The sequence below is a fragment of the Musa acuminata genome, chromosome BXJ1-6 (assembly GCF_036884655.1).
Source record: "Musa acuminata AAA Group cultivar baxijiao chromosome BXJ1-6, Cavendish_Baxijiao_AAA, whole genome shotgun sequence".
In the NCBI taxonomy this organism is placed as follows: domain Eukaryota; kingdom Viridiplantae; phylum Streptophyta; class Magnoliopsida; order Zingiberales; family Musaceae; genus Musa; species Musa acuminata.
In genome coordinates, this window is record NC_088332.1 from 44,426,968 (window position 1) to 44,439,135 (window position 12,168).

Consider the following 12,168-nt stretch of genomic DNA (forward strand, 5'->3'; position numbering starts at 1 on the left):
ATTATTTTATTATTTATAATCTTAAAAAAAATATTTTATCTTTATCTTTATCTTTTTTTTTTCTTTCTTTTCCCTAGCCTTGCATTCCTTATGCACAAAAATTCTTGTTGGGAGTTCAAAGTTGGTTGGGTGGCCTGAGAGCGAAAGGAATGGAGATATTTTTGATGCAAGAAGATGATGCGCGGGGGAGGTCGCTATCGTCTCATAAAGTCTCATCAGATATTTTTGGACTGGTAGTTTGCCGTCGCCGACAAGCTTGCTTTTGCTTTGGATCTATATGAAGCCCGAAGCCATGGAACTGCGATTGTGAGGATAAGGAGATCGATCCGATCGGTGGGTTACAACTTACATGGTGATGAGGCCCGATCGGAGCGACGCTCATCTGGCGCCGGAGGAGGAGGTCAAGGCGGAGGCGGAGGCGCGGGAGTACTTCGACAGCATCGCCCCCAAACGCCACACCAAGCCATCCCGCAGCGAGTACTCCGCCGTCTACTCCGATTCCGTCCCGCCCTCCGACCGCGACTCCACCCCCGAGCTCGACAAGTTCCGCAATCTCGAAGCCCACGACCAGGTCTCTCTCGTTCTCTCGTCTCTCCCTCGCAGCGGCGGTTCGTCATGTGTTTGCGTTAATGCCTTTCCTTGGACCTCAGAAACTGGTGTGCGAGGGAAGCGAAGCGGCGGAAGAGTATGTGGAGACGGAGTATTACACCGACCTCAACTGCGTCGAAAAGCAACATCACACGGTATATTCTAAATATAATTGATTTATATGTTTGTACCACAAGAAAAATTAGATGAGCCTTTCTCATGATTAATGGTTGTGGGGTGTAGACTGGAACTGGCTTCATCAAGATGGACAAGGGCGATGGCAACCGGTTCGAGCTGACACCAGACTGCGCCTGTGATGCGTCTGGGTGCCACCCGCACCTGCAAGGAAACCCCGCAACCAACGAGTGGATTCCATCCGCTGATACTGTACGACCGAGCCCAGACTCGCACAAGCCTCCGAGGAGCGACCTCTGACTTGGCTCGCAGATCTCTCTCTCTCTCTTTCAACGGAATAAGCATTGGGTGTGTGTGTGTGTGTGCAAGTCATGAAACATATAATCCTGCTCTGTTGCAACCTTTGTTCTATTGCTGTGCGTCAGTCTGGACTCCAAATCAATAATTATTTGCATTCTCCTATCAGATGTGTAATCCCCACTCATTCAAAGCAGCTGACAGTCCTTTCTTAAAGCAAAGCTAGGAGGAAGAGATTGGGCCAGAAACCATCTTTAACTCGCACATCAGTTCACCACTAACAACACTCTGTGATTTGCATTTTCCATCCAAAATCTTGGTCTCCTTTCATGAGCTATGCCACATCAATCTGGATTAGTGACACATCAGCTACCTTCAACCATATTCCAGATGCAGTACAATTACTGATACAGGTTTTACACAAGAGAGGTGTTTCGGAGGAAAGAGAGAGCAATCCTTATATATATATACATATACATATACATATATGTATATGTATACATATATATATATATATATATATATATATGTATATATACACATATACATATGTATATATGTATATGTATATGTATATACATATATATGTGTATATATACATATATATATATATATACACATATATATATATACATATATATATATATGTATGTATTTATATATGTATGTATGTAACACACACACACAATAAATAAATTCTAAAAACCTAAATTAATATAAAAGGATGCAAGGCATTTATGAACTCAACAAGATGTTTCTTTATATGATTCTAATGCAGTACGGATTTGTCAGAAAGCATGTGTTGTTCCTGTCATTGCCCAGCTCAATACAGCGATATCAATTGAACTCTAAAGTCATCTTGATAGAGCAAAAGAAAACACCAGCAATCAAACAAGCATAAATACTGGTCACTGACATGCTCGCCAAGTCGAAATATATCTCCAAACAAAATTATCTCATAAACTGGAAGTAAAGATCTCTTAATCGCAGTCTTCTGGTTGAGTTAACATACCATCCACAGCGGGAACCACAGGCAAAGTGGTGATCAAAAGCAACAACCAGGCTTTAGTTAGTACCAAGGAATGTCTAACCTTGGGCAGACAATCTATAACATCAACCATGCTTACTACAAGTGGCACCACCTAACCATACATCTTCAGTGCAACTTTAGGTAAGCACCGATGATTATAGCAAGTCCGAGAAGAAATAGCAGATGCAGTGGAACCCTCAAACTTTAAATGTCACTATCAGGAAACCGTCTTAAATCTAAAGTGATAATCTTAGTTTATAGTGATTCAGAATTGTACCATCTTCACAATTGATGATTCTAAATCATCACTAGCATATGAAATCCAGAATCATAAGCCATAAAGCATCCCTCTGAATCATATTGATACAGAGTGTAAATTATATAAGAGCATGTGAATCAAGACAACATATGATTCAAAGTTAGAGAAAGGACCTTGAATTTGCAATTTGGACTGGCAAGCACCTGTCCTGATAGAGCAATAACTTTGTCAAACCATAAAACTTCAAATTACTTGAAATCAGTTGATACTGTTGACTCAGAAACAACTTTAGAAACCATTATACAAAACAAGGACAGAAGAAAAGGTGAGAGCCAAATACAAAAAAAAAAAGAACAAGTCTAATGAATCCTAAAATCTGAACAACATCACTTTCAATTCATCGTATACCATCTTGGCAATTCATCATATAATTCTTATCGACGACTCAAGTAAATTTCTCCAAAAAATTGTTGAATAAACATAGAGCAAACTCGACATATCTCCTTCACATAAAAGATACCAAGAATAACACCTAATGCTATAGCCTACTTCAAACAATGAAGTTAAGAACAAGTAAATGTTGCTTTCTTCATGCCCATACCAGAAAGAAAGTTTTTAACTCATCCCAAATCGAGAAGTCAACAAGTTCATCATAACAAAGAGAATCATAGACGCCGCTATCAGAGAAAGAAACCCAACAATTACACTTTGGAAACAAGCAACAACTTCAGAAGCAATTTACAAGATCTAGGAGCAAAAGTTATATAAAACTACGACTTCCATGACAGTATGACATGTAGACTAAAACTAAGCACAGTTTTCCTTTTCTTTTTCTTTTTTTTTTTTCCGGAGAGGCAACAACAGAATTGAATTCCCAAAACGAAGAAATCTCATTATTTGTCGATAATGCTACCATATTCTCATCGATCTTAATTTTCCTAATAGACATCTTTCTTAAGCAAGGAAATGTAACTGAGTACAGCAATATTAGACTGCCTAATCAAAGAACACAACGCCAAGTATATTATGCTAATCACAAGCTTCAAGCAGGATAATTTCTGAAGTGAATCATCTCGATCATGTAAAAACAGCGGTGACAATATCTATCCAAGAACGAAATCTAAATAATTGCAAGAAGATAACAGAAAGATGTAGATTTCAGAAGAGTAACTTGTCATCCGTCATCACCATCAGGTGGGGGAGACAAGCGCAGAGGGGCATTGATCCGACGGAAGGGAACAGGTCGATTCGCCATCAGATGGATCCATCGATGGGGGAGGATCAGAAGGCCTGGAGGACGGGCCTCTTGCCGAGGCGCTTGATCTCGCGGTCCATCTGCCCGGTGAGCATAAGGACGAACATTTTGAGGTCGCAGAGGAAGGACCAGAGGGGGTGGACGAAGGCTGCGGGGGCGTTGCCCTCGACGAAGAAGTGGCTATACCAACCGAGGCCATAGCCGAGAAGGGGGGCGGCGAGGAGGAAGGACCAGCGGCCGAGGAGGAGGGCGAGGAGGAGGCAGAGGAAGGCGGAGAGGGTGCCGGCGAAGTGCCAACGCCGGGTTGCAGGCTTCGAGTGCTGGTTCACGTAGAAGGCCCAGAACTCCTCCAGGCTCCGGCAGTTCATGCTCTCTCTCTCTCTCTCTCTCTCTCTCAGGTCGCTCTCGTCTCTCCCAGCTCGGGGGTCGAGAGAGCGGGGCAGAAACCAAACTGTGTGCCGGTGGCGTGGAATGGAGGACCAGAGATACTATTATTTTATGTTAATAAATTACGTGACAAAACAAAAGGAAGGGAGTCTGCTATTTTGTAGAAATATAATCAAAATAATAAAATATTTAAAAGGAATTTATTTATTTATTTATTTATTTATTTATTTCCAAATAAGTTTCCTTTTTGTGAACAAATGGACAAAAGAAAAAACGAAGAGAATAAATGGGTCAGATTAGAATAATCATAATTTGATCTCCATCATTGCGGCTCACTGTTTCAATGTTCGTAAACGCTTTAATCTTTTTCACGGGAGGAAAAAAATATATATTCATAAGTTTTTAGTTCACTCGATGTGTGATCTGTCGTAGAGGTGATATCATTTTCTTTGATTGTTAGCCTCTTACTTTTGTTTATAATATTATATATGTTTTATGATTTTAATATTTAAAAATATTAAATATGTAGTTTAATTGATCTATTGATTCAAGATTTGATCGGATTGACGTTTGATCTGATTTTGATAACTACTCAGAGAAACTTATACTTGACGTATCACAACATGTCTAGCAACAAAAAGAATAAAAAAGAAAAAGAAAACTTTTCAGAGTTCGCTTAAAGTACAAGAAACTAATTAAATTAAGTTGACTGTGTGTGTTTGTGGCTGCAGTAGGTTAAAATGAGCCATGGTTGCATGTCTAAACCTTCCATATTCGGCAGGGAATACAGATGGTTTTGGACATGCGGACTTTATTATCGTTACTAATTTGAATCACTCCGTGCCGCTTTGGAGTATTGATGCTGATAGTGTCACAAATTGGTTCATCGTGGAAGGTACAGGCTTATTCTGGTATCTCCTCCTCGCTGATGTGGGGTGTCGACGTGACAGGCCGACGAGGGAGGTTCGTTGGAAGGAGGGTTCGTCGGGAGTGATCTGACTTTCGAATGGATAGACCAGGTAGAGGAATGTGGGTCTCCCTTATTACGACATCATCTCCTGGCGGCAGGGTCGTCTCCTGGCTGTCGATAGTCTTGCCCAATAGGTCTACGTCGAGATATCTCGGCTCGACCCCTCCAATGCTTAAGTCAGTAAAAGATGAAGGGGGAGGAAGCCGACAATATGAGCTATGTAAACAAGAGAGCAGAGATGTTCTTGTCTACTTGGCCTTCCTCATGGCGTCAATCAGAGAGTCGACATTTATACCACTTCTTGGGGTCAGTCGTATGCAGGTTGTTAATGACCGTCGATATTCCAAACGATCGGTTTGTTTGCTTTGGACGTCACGGGTCGGCTGTTTTGATTCCGCACCGTGCGAGGACACCTTTGCACGATCCTGAGCGGCACAATTACAGTTGTGCGTCCAGTCTACTACGTTGCCTTTAGGTCGTACCACACACATGCGTCATATTATCTCTAAGATGCCACATGGATTTCAAGGTGATTGTTGCTGTTAGGGTGATATCAAAATATTCTATATCATATGTGATATTTTTATAAAACCTCTTATTAGTCTCATATTGGAAATAAATTAAATTAAGATTAATTTATAAGAATATGATGAGTACACTATTATCGACTATAGTTTTAATATATTAACTAGTGATTTATGTCAAACAAATTTGATAAGTCAATTGGCCCACTTCACGTTAGGTTTTATTTTATGAGGATTATTGATATGATAAGTGTAACGAGAAGACAATTAACTTATCTAGTTTTAATATATAATATTTTATTATTTTTTGTTCTAAAAAAGACTGACCGGTCCAAATGAGAATAATTAAAAAGGCTGGGAATATGTCAAATTCAAAATCAAACAAGTATTGAGACTGATATGGCTGGACTGAATTTATCTTTGATCCAGAAACATATAGGAACCAAATATTAGATCTTACAAACGAGAGTATTGAGATTGATCCTAATTAACAATGCTCATGCTAATCTTCCCTCGTTCTAATACATGACACGTCCCTGTTGTTCTGACAAGCATTCATCCTTAACAACTGAGAGTGATGATGGACGAATATTACAACTTCATTTGTTGAATCCACCACCTACACGAACCTCTCTAATCGTACACACACAAAAAATACTCACAAAAAATCAGAAGAAAACCTGTTCTGCAGTTGCATGTAGATTGTAGAAAACTGTGGTGCCGAAGTAGAGTGCTGCAGTGAGTGTGAGGAAGGCTTGGAATGATCCCAACCACTGCACGAAGTAGCCTGTTCCAATGGTGCTGATAATAGCTGCCAGTGTGCCAGCAGAGTTTGTAATCCCTGTTGAGAGGCAATTAGATAGTGCCTAATGTTTGTATTTCTCATCAGTCATTTAAGAGATTATTAAAGGAGTCGTGCAAAAGGGCAGACAGATAGATTGGATAAATACTCAGCATAAGCATGATTATTAGTCATGTAAGAAATCCTGTAGAGAGTGTTGGGCTAGTGATAGGTGATCTTACCATGTAGAAATCCTGCATATTTTGGAGCAATGTCCTGTGTCGTATACAAATTAGAAAAACTCCAGTCAGCCAACAACAAGATTTTTAATGTCTTGCAGGTTTGCAGCAAAGAGACCCACTTCTAGCTTTCATCCAAAGAAGAAAGAAAAAAAGCAGCAGCTTAATAATACCTGTATGTTAAGAAAGTAGCCAGCTTGACTGAAAGAGCTCAAGCTCAGAGCAATGGTCATGAGAACTGCTGCTGCTGTTGGTGTTTGTGCATACCTTAAGCACAACAATGACACCGCTGGTCCAATAAAACCGATCGACTGCAACATGACAAGAGAAAATAATTAGCACACGCATCAGTTCTTCAGTCTTCAACGACACCATGATGATTCCATTTGTCTTGGATCGTTGTTTGTCGTACGAAGATGACCATATACTTGGAAGTGTTATCTGGGGGGAGGGAATAAAGTAAGACGGACCTGCATGAGCTTTCTAACTTTTGTTATCCTGCATCCAGATTTGATCATGAAGTCCGAAGAAGTTCCTGCGATGTAACCAGACAACGCCATTACTCCCCATGGTACTGCACTGAACCACGCCGCTTGCTTCAGGTTCACGTCGTAAACCTGTGTCGATAAGAAACGAACAAGCACAACGATGAACGTAGTCAACCAGAGACGGCATATAAACAGAGAAAGAGACGGTATTCCCATACATACAGTCTTAAAATAGACGGGCATCCAGGATAGAAGTACGAAGTAGCCCTGCAGGTGCAGATAGATCATGTCAGACGCAGCTTAGATTTTTGCTGCTTGAAGCTAACCGAGATTAAGCCATGAATCAGCAAAGAACACGGTCGCCTAATTTAAGCTCACCCAATTGTTGGCCATGTTGGCAAGAATGCAAGACCAGGCGGGTAGCTTGGAGAGCAAGTAGCGAAGGGGTGGAAGTTGGCTGTTCTCCGTCTTCAAATCCATCTTCCCAGCTCGAATCAGCTGCAGCTCAGCCTGGCTAATCCGAGGGCTGTCGCGAGGATCGTTCGTGATTCCCAGCGTCCATGCCGACAGCCAGATGAAACCGAGAGCGGCGAAGAAGGCAAAGGCCCCATTGATCCCAATGCTCGACAGTATAATTGGCGATGCAAGAAAGCTTATCACGTTTCCCATATGGAAACCAGCCATGGAAATGCCGACTGCACTGGCTCGCTCGCTGCATGGGAACCATCTGCACCGAAATAAAAGCTCGTCAACAGCTACCATGCGACATGTTATGGTTTGGTCAACGGGAACAGAGTGGTGGCTCACCGGAATAAAAGCGTGCTCATGGAAGGAAAGGCGACGCCTTCGGCCAGGCCGAAGAGAGCGCGGACCGCCAAAAGCATGGCGGTGGAATGGTTGGCGGCCCACGGAGTGAGGAAGGTGGCCAGGGACCAGACCGCCACACCGCACGCCAAAACTCGTTTCCCTCCGTATCTGTCTGCAAGAGCTCCTCCGGCAACCGATGAAATGAGATATCCCCACAGAAATGACGACTGTCAAGCTTCACAAAAGTCCGATCAGTCTGCTGTAGTGGCGATGGATCAACGGTTGAGGTTGAAAACAGATCCGAAACACCTTATACTAGGTGGACTACTGGATTACGGTGACAATGACTGACATGGATTGGGATCGATCAAAGAAAAAGAAAATGAAGGACAGTAAATTGGCCGAAAACAATATTACATGTGCCCCGGACAATTTTATCCTAAAAATAAATTTTTATTTTATTTTGTAATGTTCAGTTTTTTTTTTCTGCTATACTTTTTATTTTAATTCTTGTCCTGCTTATGAATTGACTTGATATATATATATATATATATATATATATATATATATATAGGACGGCGTCCATTGGACTCGGATAAAGAAAACTTTAGTGGTAGGTGAGCGGTGGCGACCAACGCCGATAGAAATAATTTCAGGCACGTCGAGCCCACAGTCCTGCTGTGTAGGCGGACAGACTCGACCCTGGGAAATGTCAGCGTGATATAACTAAGATCTCGGGGTCAATGTCATCCCTCCGAATGACCACATCAATCCAAAAAAGTGTCAGGGGTGATTCAGCCGTCTACATAGCATTTTCTCGCACCAATAATGAGTGCCCCTGGTTTGGACTTGACAAGTGCTGGCAATAAAGTATGATTAATTAATTTTGTTGGGCAAACACCATGCCGCTCTGGTAAACCTATCTTCTCTCTGCATCTACTTCGGTTCGCTAAAATGACGTACCTCCACGCTCCACGCCTAATTCACACTCCCAAGACGTACCTCCCAAAAAGAACTTGGCTCACAGAGACGCCAAGGGTCAGGGCCCCAGAGAAAAAGGTCCACGTCTGATGAGGGAGGTGGTCCGGATGGGAAATTTTTTTGGCGGGACGCTGGGGAAGGGGGCCCACTAAACGTTGGCGCAGGAGGAAAAAGAATTTGAACACGAATGACTCACCTGTTCGTTTATCTTCTTAATATCTTGACAAAGGACTGAGGTGGATTAACAGATTCTTAATAGGATGCACAGATCAAGGACGTCTCCTCTTCTCCTTTGACACGATAAAACAATTCAGTGTGTTGGAAGCTTAGGTGGTGAAAGTTAAAACCCGCTGCTGCTGCTAGCAATAATGGATGATAGAAAAATGTGAGAAACTTGAGATGCGTGTGCCGAAATCAACGCATGAAAGTTCGTTCAGAGAGAAAAAGAAACCCTGAAACATGAGATCATGAAGGAAGGAGAAGATAATGGAGAAGGAAGGAATAGATCTGGACCTGCACGATTCCTAAGAAGGAGCTGCTCCACCCGTAGCGGGACGCAAGCGGGACCACCGCGACCGACATCACCACCCGATCCGCGTTGCAGAGGCACATGACCACCGCCAACATCAGCAACACCTTCGCCCGTTCCGGAATCGCCACCGCCGCCCTGCCAACCTGCCCTCTCTCCAACCGCCTCCCGATCCCCTCCGCGCTGCACATCATCGCCCCAGCAGCACCACCTCCACTCCCGCCCTTCTTCTTCCCCTTCCCCTGTCCATCTCTCCCTGACCATGCCTCCTGTGTCTTCCCACTAACAAGTGCCTCTCGCGATATACGATTCCTCCCCTTCGAGACGATCCGAAGCTTGGAGCCACGGCGGCCATCCGAGACGCCGATTGAACTCGATATCGACGGCGGCGAGGATGACGAAGGGGACGACGAATGCGACCAACAAACGGATCTGGATGAAGGGGAGGAGAGCACCGCCATGGCAGGAAGGACAAACACAAGGAGTGCCGACTTTGATGCCGGGGAAGGAACGAACTTTATAGAAAAAAAAGGACCATCTGATGACACGAGAAACCAAGATCAAGGGACAGGATGCACGCCCCTGACGTGTCGCGGGAGTCGCACCACCAAACTAAGCACGCTGGAAATGAAAGCCGATGACCGCACCAGCAGCAGTGCTGTGTTAAAAAAAAGAAGCTCTTCGTTGACGATTTTAGCGGATGACCGCACCATTGCCATCGCGTCGTCGTGACGGGATTAGTGCTAAACGGATGGATTGATGGATGGACGGACGGATGATAACGAGAGGGGGTTGGAAGCGGTCTCTGATGAGTTGTCAGCACATGGAAGCAGTAGTGGACTGTGTTGTAGTTGGAGAATGCGGTTAGGTACCTGATTGGAGTCGGAGGTCCTGACTGACTGATTTGTTAGCTCGCACGAGTGCTTCTTCGCTAACTTCAAATATATCAGAAAAACTCACACATAAGAATCTCGAGAGTACATATAGAGTTTACGATATAGTGATTAAAAAATCTTAAAGTCAAATAATTTTGATTTAAAATTTAATATATTAAATTTATTTAATACAAAATTTAAAATCTTATCTAATATATTTTAAATAATAGAAAATTCTCATAAGCATAACAACAAATAGAAAGCACTTGCTGAATGAAACGAGTTGAAATAGAGCATTAGGTAATCAACCTCCTGTTAAGATTTAAAATATTATTCTATAAAGATCTTAATATTTGTATCTTTTATTTTTAAATAAATAAATTAATTAGAGTTTTAGTTATAAGAGTCTCTTGATCTAAATTATTATTCTATAACTATAAATAAATGATATTATATATATTTATTTATTTATTTATTTATTTAAATCTCAAGTGTTGAGGTCTATAGGTTTAAGTCAAAGAGTAGTTAAAAAGTTTGTAAATATTTTTAAAAAAATCAATATTATTTTTTTTATTTTCTTTTCTTTTTTTTTCTTTTCACACCCATGTCTAAACTTGTTAAGAATGACCACCCACAATCTAATTTAAAAAAGGCTTAATGGATGTCGTTTTCCTGATGATATGAATATTGTGATCCTCCCGTAGAGGCGGGCTTGGTCAACAGAGGCGGCACCAAAAACAAAAGAACAGGTCAGTTAATGCAAGGTTTTCTGTAAAGAAGAACAAAAAGTTTCCGGAGTGACGAAATCTTAAATGAAGCAACCAACCATCTTTACATCTGAATGAGGGGGGATCGGAGTAGCGAACCGAAGCGATAAGTAGATCTCTTAAACGATGATCACCGAGGGGAGGTCGGCCGGAAGGGGGGTGTTTCGGCGCCTATTTTTCTCTTCCCGCGCACCACCCGAGCGAGTGCGATACCGACATTGTTGCCGAAACAGGGAAGTTGGTTCTGCGCAGGTTGATGAACAACTAGGTAGTTCATGTACTGGAACAAATCAAAACCATAATTGTAATCACCTATAGATCATCAACACGTAAAGCTAATATCATTAGAGAGAGTTCACTCTACTGCTCGTTGTCATCCCTCTCGGCCTGCTCTGGGTCATCGCCTTCTGCAGGCGAAGGTGGAGCACCCAACCACCGAGAGACCTGTCCACTCTGGTACAGCAGCTTGCAAGTCTGGGCCGCGTCCGATGCGTTTCCTGCGGACAGAAAGAAGCTTCCTGAGGCCTTTTCCTATGTTCGTAGCGATCCTTTTCGACCTCCGTAATGGTTGACTCAGCATTCCATCTGGACCATGCTTCGTTCCATGTTTCCTGATTGGTCCTTTGGAGGAACCTTGCTCGCTTTTCTGTTTCTTCTGAAACAAACACATAAACTTGATTCTTTTCTGTTTCCTTCTTTTGAGTGTAACCATAAGAAGATATGAAGATAAAGAGCAGCGATTCTTGAAGGCAACATTACCTTGGTGGTAGAAGAAGCCGGAGACCGAAGGTCTCTTCCGGTCGCGTCACCCACCCGCAACACCGCTCGGGCTCTGATCGGCTCGCTTCTAAAGTCCGGCGTCGTGTTGAGTGGCTCGACTGCGACGCCTCTGAGCCACCCGAGCAGGCCCAGAAGCTGACGCCTGATCTTGTGTTCCCCGCTGAAGGATAAACCATCTTCTCGTTTAGATCCGACGCCCCGAGGAGCTTCGATCAGCCCGGATGAGGAGGATGCGGAGCAGCTCGTGGTCGGATCGGGCGGCAGGGGAGAGAGAGGAGCGCCCGCCGCGGATGATCATGAGAGTAGGGCCGAGAGCGACCCCATCTCGACGAAGCGATGAGCCGCCCATGTGTAACTCCGACGACGACGACGATTTTATAGCGCGAGGAGGGAGAATATGAGATCTCTGGCGCCAGTGATCACCGAGGTGAGGTCGGTGGGAGAGGCGAAGGGTGAAGAGGGGTTTGGCGCCATTT

The 12,168-nt window shown here is 43.1% G+C and overlaps 3 protein-coding genes across 3 annotated transcripts; 1 reads left to right on the forward strand and 2 right to left on the reverse strand.

Moving 5' to 3' along the window:
• Positions 1-234: 234 nt before the first annotated feature.
• LOC103990214 (uncharacterized) lies at positions 235-1,185 on the forward strand. The gene is made up of 3 exons (XM_009409290.3): positions 235-571; positions 651-743; positions 832-1,185. The coding sequence occupies exons 1-3, from the start codon at positions 350-352 to the stop codon at positions 1,021-1,023; spliced, it is 507 nt and encodes a 168-aa protein (XP_009407565.2). The 5' UTR covers positions 235-349; the 3' UTR covers positions 1,024-1,185.
• A 2,169-nt stretch (positions 1,186-3,354) lies between these two features.
• On the reverse strand, positions 3,355-4,020 carry LOC103990213 (uncharacterized). The gene has a single exon (XM_009409289.3). It carries the CDS (start codon positions 3,930-3,932, stop codon positions 3,591-3,593), a length of 342 nt encoding a protein of 113 aa, XP_009407564.2. The 5' UTR covers positions 3,933-4,020; the 3' UTR covers positions 3,355-3,590.
• A 1,813-nt stretch (positions 4,021-5,833) lies between these two features.
• On the reverse strand, positions 5,834-9,879 carry LOC135677247 (probable anion transporter 2, chloroplastic). Its single transcript, XM_065189345.1, has 8 exons — positions 9,255-9,879; positions 7,761-7,987; positions 7,332-7,680; positions 7,176-7,220; positions 6,936-7,082; positions 6,639-6,776; positions 6,469-6,502; positions 5,834-6,286 (listed from the first exon to the last, which is right to left on the reverse strand). The coding sequence occupies exons 1-8, from the start codon at positions 9,729-9,731 to the stop codon at positions 6,114-6,116; spliced, it is 1,590 nt and encodes a 529-aa protein (XP_065045417.1). The 5' UTR covers positions 9,732-9,879; the 3' UTR covers positions 5,834-6,113.
• Between the last annotated feature and the right edge of the window lie 2,289 nt (positions 9,880-12,168).

Bases quoted from the DNA above. Each gene is read 5' to 3' on its own strand.
- LOC103990214 (XM_009409290.3), top strand. From the start codon at position 350: ATGGTGATGAGGCCCGATCGGAGCGACGCTCATCTGGCGCCGGAGGAG. The intron at 572-650 runs GTCTCTCTCGTT...CTTGGACCTCAG, and splicing joins ATCTCGAAGCCCACGACCAG to AAACTGGTGTGCGAGGGAAG. The intron at 744-831 runs GTATATTCTAAA...TGTGGGGTGTAG, and splicing joins TCGAAAAGCAACATCACACG to ACTGGAACTGGCTTCATCAA.
- LOC103990213 (XM_009409289.3), bottom strand. From the start codon at position 3,932: ATGAACTGCCGGAGCCTGGAGGAGTTCTGGGCCTTCTACGTGAACCAG.
- LOC135677247 (XM_065189345.1), bottom strand. From the start codon at position 9,731: ATGGCGGTGCTCTCCTCCCCTTCATCCAGATCCGTTTGTTGGTCGCAT. The intron at 7,221-7,331 runs GTGAGCTTAAAT...CTGCACCTGCAG, and splicing joins CCAACATGGCCAACAATTGG to GGCTACTTCGTACTTCTATC. The intron at 7,083-7,175 runs GTATGTATGGGA...TTATCGACACAG, and splicing joins TGCCCGTCTATTTTAAGACT to GTTTACGACGTGAACCTGAA.